Source organism: Poecilia latipinna, unplaced genomic scaffold (genome assembly GCF_001443285.1).
Source record: "Poecilia latipinna isolate Pla-1442-1.1 unplaced genomic scaffold, P_latipinna-1.0 Scaffold660, whole genome shotgun sequence".
Lineage (NCBI taxonomy): Eukaryota > Metazoa > Chordata > Actinopteri > Cyprinodontiformes > Poeciliidae > Poecilia > Poecilia latipinna.
The window spans coordinates 139-7,358 of record NW_015113276.1 but is presented as its reverse complement, the minus strand read 5'-3'; the positions used below and the strand labels follow the sequence as shown (position 1 = coordinate 7,358).

The following is a 7,220-nucleotide window of genomic DNA, read 5'->3' as shown; positions in this document are numbered from 1 at the left end:
TTTAACTGAAATTATATCAACAAAACAAGCATCATTTTCAATTCAAAAACCCTTTTTGCTGGTAAGTTTTTGAATAAGGAAACATATGACCTCAACAGCAAATATATTTGTTGTTTTTAGCTTATTATTTAAGTTATTCAACCATCAGATTGGTGCAAAGTGTGATTATATCAAATCAGCTTTCAGTTTTTTCAGAAACTTCTGATCATTCCTGCACCTTATTTGAAAAAATACTTCTACAGAAACATGGATGCTGACATTAGTATTGGAGACGTCTGCGCTGCTGCAACATGTTTAGGATTGAGATGCTATTTTATCTATAACTCCCGTTTGCACATCCTGAACGCAACAATAAACCTTTCCAGCAATTTTTGGAGCAAAAATTAACCTACAGTGAGCCAAGAGAAGCTATTTATCGTCCATCACTGTCGCCTGAGCATCTGACTTACAGGCATACCAGAAAACAAAATGCAATTAAATGGTTAATTGGGTTTTCATGGACTAAATCTATGTAATTAAAGTAATTTAATGAGCTAAAGCCCCAGCATTAATTTTACCTGATTCTTTTCATAGCTTTGCAGATTTTTCCATGTTGAATTGAAATGAAATTGAAAAAGCTGATTTCTGCTTTCTTAAGAGAACTGAAATATTTTATAGAAGTTCATCATAATGCTATTTTTATTGTGTTGTACACAATAAAACACAATCACAGACAGATTGTACTTTTTACGTCCATTGAGTTTTCAAATATAGATTAAATATAACTACACAGAATCGGTCTACCAAAAACTTTTGAAAAACTTTTAGGTTTTGGCAGAAATTAGGTTTTCCTCTGACTATATTTCCATTTATTTAACTATGGATGTTCACACTGCACTGAAATTTCTAATGTGGTTTGTAGTGTTGCCTTAAGCTTACAATGAAAACAGAATCTTTTTTTAAAATACATTTTTTGTTTCTTTCTATCTTGACTCAGATCCACACGACACTGAAAAGAATCCATGGCCACATTTGAACAGTTCTTTTCTGTTTCCAGACTCAGACAGATCCGCTATTTGATGAAACTGTAGACAAACGAGCCGAAGATGATGGCCAGAATCACACAGCAGCAGAAGATCATCATTTGTTTCTGGAGAAAGAGGAATGGGGTTAATAAAGTTATAATATATCATCTGACAATTAAATTTTCCGCCACAGAACACATGGCCGTCTAATACCATTTATAGTTAATTAATGTAATAATAGTTATTTAATAGTTGACATTTCTTTACATATTTGGTAGTATTGTCTGTAGGTTTGCAAAGGGGATCCCAGGTCAGAGGTTAATGCTCTGCAGCACACGTGTCAAACTCAAGGCCAAATAATTTTACAGATTTTGAGATGTACTCTACAAAACCAGGGTAAGAACATACCTCATCGTGTCTGTTCTCTGGACTTTTTTCTTTATGAACTACATGAAAACATCATGATGTTTAGAAAAAAAAACTTTAATATCAACCAAGTGAAGCCGCCCTGATCCCCATAATGACTTTATTCCAACTCAGCAGTAAACTCCAGCTGTCATCAATTATCTGATTGTTTCCTGCTTACAGTTTCTAATCAGGAAAAGATTGAACTCTGTGGATGTTAACTCACCCGGCGCGCTTCCTGCTGGTACTTGGCAGCCTTCTTGGTGTCTGCCACCGCCCTCTCAACAAACCCCACCGACTGATCCATGTTGCTTTCAATTCTGTCTATCATCCCGCCCTGTGAAAGGAGAACGAACAGCAAGACTCGATAACAAGTGAACTGACTGCTTTGCTTGATAACCAGCATGAAACTGGAATGCTTGTAATTGATTAAATTAAGTTTCTTTTCTTGTCAAACTACACACGTCATTGGTTATTATTGGATAGTCATGTGACTATGAATTTCTTGTTATGCGCTTAGAAAATTAAACCTTTTTTGTATTAACTCATAAAATAATAATAAAAAACAAAAATACAGAATCATGAGAAGAATATGGACAGATAGATGTATTGACCCTTTGCGCATGACGTCACTCTTCGAAACTCAGCCTGTTCCGCCATGACGGACATCAAAACAACCTATTCGCTCCTGTAAAGCCTGTTAAAAAACGCACTAATGGTAGCATAATAACGCTTTTATTTAGTTGATTTCGCAGATGGCCACAATGGTGCTGCGTGGTCGGCTGCACAAACAGACAATGGTGAAAACCAAACTTGTCATTTTATTGTGTAACACTTTTAACGCAGAAAGATACTGCGGTGATGGATAGCAGTGACTGTCAGCCCTCGGTGAAACTGCGGATTTGCAGCGAACACTTTTCACAAGGTAAGAAGATAAACGTTTATAAACTTAATAAGTAAGTGTGATCAGAAAGGTATCAAATATGGCAGTATTATGGAGAAGGTACGCCTCTAACCATTAGTAACCATGGAAACAATACCCCACCATCACGTAGCCTAGCATGTATGGAAAAAACTTGTTAGCGTCTCGTCTTCTGCAAGTTTTTAAGGCTTCTCCGGTGTAAAGGGAAGCGCTATTTATGACATAGTGATATTAATAATGTGGTCTGAATTCAGGCAAAGTCGGTAATTTGATCAACACGTCGCTCCTGTAAAGGAGCGTCAGGAGGGAGGAGGTACGGGTCGGTTTCTAAGCTAGGTGTTTCAAACTTTTGTAAATACCGCCGTCTATGAGCCCCAACCAGGTGTGTTACATCACAGACAAATTAGCTCCACTCGAACAAGAAGAAGCCATGAATAAACTGGTAAAAACAACTTTGGAAAACAATTTCAGTCACTCAGTTCAATACTCCCGTCCCTCACTTTGCAAAGGGTCAATAGACTAGAGGCTATTGTAGAGTCAATAAGGCTTGTTAATGGCCGGTTAGAATTGATTATTTTATTATGTCTTGGTTTCCATGTTTACCTGGTTCTCCACCAGCATGGCGATATCAACAAACATGTCATGGAGCTCTTTGATGCTGCTTTCCAGCCTCATGATGTCTTTGTGACGGGCCTCGATCTCGTTCAGGGCCTGCTGGTTAATCTTGGACTCTGTGATCTGCAGAAGGAGACAGAAACAAAGACTAATAAATATTTTACTGGTTTTAAAACAAGCAAAGTCCCCTTGGGTTTTGGTAATGTTGAGATCCTTAACATTAGATGGTGAATCACAAAACAGATCCACAGTTTTCCATTTTTTATTTATTGTTGGGAATAGCTCAATGGCATTGCCATTTTGGTGTTTTGTAAGTGACATGTCTATTTTTTTACCTCTTGTTGTGAATAACTGACCGGTATTATATTCAGATCTTACCCCTGCAGAGAAGACAGCTGAATTTCCCCCCTCCAGCATCTCCTCCAGTTCCTCATCAGTTGTTTTTTTCCCTGCTACAATGAGAAACAGTTTTGTTTAAAAATTGTTTTACATAAGGTTACTTAAAGCTAACTTAACCTTCTGTTTTCTATTTGTTTATGTTTTATTTCTATAGAAAGACACTTCACTGAGCATGCTCAGAAGGCATTACTACTATTATGTTGCTGAATCTGATCTTCTTACATTGTTATAAATTCACTGAACTTCAACTTTCAAGCTAATCCTGCTGGGGTACGTTAAAATATATAAAAGGAAAATTGTGTCAGTCCAAAAATACGACAAAAAACAGAAACTAGAATGTTTACTGTTACTGATTATTACAATAAAACCCATCTGATCAGCACCGGCTTTATCAGTTTAGAAAAACAGGGTAGAGAGTAGAATTGAACAGTTTCCCTTAATTTACTTTAAATCAGCAGGTTAGCAACTTCAAAATGATATTTTTTCCCCTATTATTTGAGTTTTTTATTTTTTTTAAATCCTGACATTTTGGGTCTGTATCAACATATAGAATGTAATTTATTGCTCTTAAAATCAGATATTATACTTTAATGACTTAATGGGGATAATTTTGCATTTAATCTATTTTCTGCAGGAAGTAGAAGTTATAGACAATGGATAGATTTAAAAACAACAACCTTTATCATAGAACTTGTACTTTTTTAAATTCTTTATTTTTTTTTATTTATTTATTTTTTTTGCAAAATCACTTTTGGCATAAAAATTACTTGTGACATTATTATAGGAAGGTGACAAAAATCTTTTTTTCCAAAAAGCACAACAACAGCAACAAATCTGCAACATTGATAGTAAATAAACAATAAAAAAATAGAGATTTTGTTTTGAGTACTTACTGATCTCAAGCTGCCGGGCAATTCGTCCTTTGCTCTTATCCCTGAAGTCAACTTGAGCCTCGTTGTATTTTGTCATGACTTCAACAAACTTTTTAGCCAATATTGCATGCTGCAGGGAGCAAAATGGATACCGTACTTTATTCTTTTATAATTTTCTTTTTGCTCTGTCAGCGCAAAGAGCTTCGTGAATTTAAATCTCTGCATTTTAGTTTTACTTCCTCTTTTTTCTTTTCATAATTAAGGTCAGAACAAAAATTATGCCAATAAGTTAATAATATTTGAGCTATCAACAAAAAATCATTTCTATAATTGGTTGCTGCGTTAATAAAGTAACATTTACATAGCAACAGTAAAAAAGTCTCTGTAAATGTAATAACTGCAGTAGATAATGTATAAATACATAAGTAGGAAAGTATTTCTTGGACAAAATGTTACATAATGCTGAATGTTTACGTTAGATTGACTGTGAAAAGTCAGATTGGCGTTGTTTGACCTGTGACTTGCGTATCCTGAGGTCTGCAGAGGCCCTTTCATCTGTGTTTGACTCAAGCTGTCGCTCAATACCTGACACACAGACACACACATAAGGTGGAGAAAAATGTATTTAAAACAACCTGAAACATACTAAAATATATCAGAAGTAAGTAAAATGGAAGCATAAATACTGACTCTTCAGCTTGTTTCTTGCGTTGTTAGCTGACTTTTTTATCTCATTGGTGAGAGTTTCAACATCATCCTGAGTTTCTGAGTTCAAAGTCAAAAACAGATGAAAAAGTTTTAGTTACAGATAATTAATTAAAACATTCTGAGCTTTGGAAACAGTTACTTTGGTCAGGTGTGGGGGCCGACAAGATGGAGGAGTAGAGTTTTTTAATCTCTGTCACACTCTCATCGACTTTGTCAATGCTGGTGCGAATATCTTCAATCTGAAACAAACACACACACACACACACATCTGAGCTGATGACTGTGCATAGATGAATACAGAAAGAGAGAAAGTGAGTACCTGTGCAAAGAAGTCATCCATGAAAGCCTCGTTTTCCACGGGAACCTGGATGTCGTCACCGCCAGGATCACTCTTCTGTTCAGAACATGTTTAAAAAGCGGGAAGATTAAATTCCTCTACAGAAAGCACAAAACCTTACGGAAGAGGATTAACGCCACAAAAAATAACTGTTTTTTTCAGAATTCAAACTTTAATCTCAGATTTACTCTTTAATCTGAAATGATTAAAGTTAGAATTCAGAGAAAAATAATGATGATTAAGGTGAGAATTTTGAGATTAAAGTTCAAAATCGGAGAAAAAGTCAAAATTCTGATATTTGAATTGAATTCTGCTTCTGTTTTTTATTACTATTTTTCAGCAGCCTTGTATGCAGAGTGTACTTACTATTTTCATGAGAACAAATCTCAGATTCATTTTATTACATTGTACCATGTACCATCTGTAATCTATTTATTTCAGATTGTCTGAAGTTAAATCTGACCAAGCTTTTCTTGTTTAAAGTCATTTTGAATTACCCAAATTATTTATATGACCTAAATGCTAGTCACAGGTCAGTCACAGGTCGGAAAACCTGGCGAGAATATTCTTTTTTAGATTTTGTTGTAACTTTTCTTGAATTCAAAAGTTTACATATATTTTGTCAGTATAAAGTACAATTGTCTTTCAAACTGTGTAACCTGGGCCAAACCTTTTGGGGTTCCTTCCTCAAGTTTCCAATAGATTAGCCTACACATTTGAGTTAATTGGAGAAACACCTGTTTATGTTTTTTAAGGTTAGACTTTAAACACACCGCTTTACTGTTTGACATAAAGGGAAGGTCAAAAGAAATCAGCCAAAACAGGAAGAGAATATTGCATCTGGTTCATCCTTTGGAACAATTTCCAGATGCTTAATTGTGAGGCTTCCATCCATTCAAACAAATGCAAATACAGACATGATGGGAATGCCCAAACCTCAGACGGATTCTGTGTCCCAGAGATTATATTTTTGGTCCAAAATTTGCAGATTGGCTCTAAATCAAAAGCCAAATACCTTGTGAAGATTCAGCTGAAGCTGGTCAGACAGAGTCATTATCCACAATCAAACTGGGCTGAAAAGCCACCCAGTGAGGAAGCCATTACTTCAAAGCATAAAAAATAAATGAAAAATCAGATTGCAGTTTGCAGAGGCACGCAAATGGAAATAGCAAATATTTCTATTAGGAAATAGAAAATAATTTAGGTAATTCTCACTAACATAAAACAAAAAAAAAGGTTTGGTCAAATTTAACTTCAGACATATAGAAAAAAATTGTCTTTTTATTCAGTGTATGTAAATACCACTCAACTGTATAATGTCTGAAAAACTAAGGATGAGCAAACAGAAATGATCAAAACGTATAAAACAGCAGGTTTAGTTTCAGTTTAACTAAAGTTTTAAAGTGAATCAGAGGCATGTCTGTCCGTTCAACAAGTGTCTCTCTGCTCATTTTGAATCTTAATAAAAATTGACGTACCTCCTTCAGCTGGGCCAGTCGGTCCTTCATTTTCTCTACTGTTGATTCAGCAAATAAATTAAATGTAAAATTATTTTTTAAAAAGGCAAAACCGACTCCAATGAAATACTCAGTTAAAGCATTGAGGCTCCTTCAAATCATTCAGCAGCTGGTGACCCAGAGAGGAATGTATAAATTAAATTATTCCACAGTCTGGATCGCTGGATCGTCCAGATTGTTTATAAGGTTTCCTGCGCTCTTTCTACGCTGAGGACCAACTAAGCCTCTATCCTCTAAGAACGGATTAGGACAGCCATTTTCAGGAGGATAAATCTCTGTCCCCCACCCCCCTCCCACATCCGATAGGCTAATCACACCGGACCGCTGGGCCTTCATTTACTACACTACACTACAGCTGAAACAATTAAACGGGTTAATCAGCTGTTGATTTAGTAAATGAATAATCATTAACTGGAGATTATACTCAAAAAACAGCAATTT

At 35.5% G+C, this 7,220-nt stretch overlaps 1 protein-coding gene across 1 annotated transcript; it reads right to left on the bottom strand.

The window, feature by feature from the left end:
* Positions 1-663: 663 nt before the first annotated feature.
* Positions 664-7,016, bottom strand: LOC106954488 (syntaxin-3-like). The gene is made up of 10 exons (XM_015044014.1): positions 6,741-7,016; positions 5,245-5,319; positions 5,065-5,164; positions 4,908-4,982; positions 4,732-4,802; positions 4,239-4,347; positions 3,325-3,398; positions 2,935-3,069; positions 1,636-1,746; positions 664-1,129 (listed from the first exon to the last, which is right to left on the bottom strand). The coding sequence occupies exons 1-10, from the start codon at positions 6,768-6,770 to the stop codon at positions 1,052-1,054; spliced, it is 858 nt and encodes a 285-aa protein (XP_014899500.1). The 5' UTR covers positions 6,771-7,016; the 3' UTR covers positions 664-1,051.
* Between the last annotated feature and the right edge of the window lie 204 nt (positions 7,017-7,220).

Bases quoted from the DNA above. Each gene is read 5' to 3' on its own strand.
- LOC106954488 (XM_015044014.1), bottom strand. From the start codon at position 6,770: ATGAAGGACCGACTGGCCCAGCTGAAGGAG. The intron at 3,070-3,324 runs GTAAGATCTGAA...CTCCTTCTGCAG, and splicing joins CAGCTGTCTTCTCTGCAGGG to ATCACAGAGTCCAAGATTAA. The intron at 1,130-1,635 runs GTGAGTTAACAT...CTCTTTCTCCAG, and splicing joins ACCAGCAGGAAGCGCGCCGG to AAACAAATGATGATCTTCTG.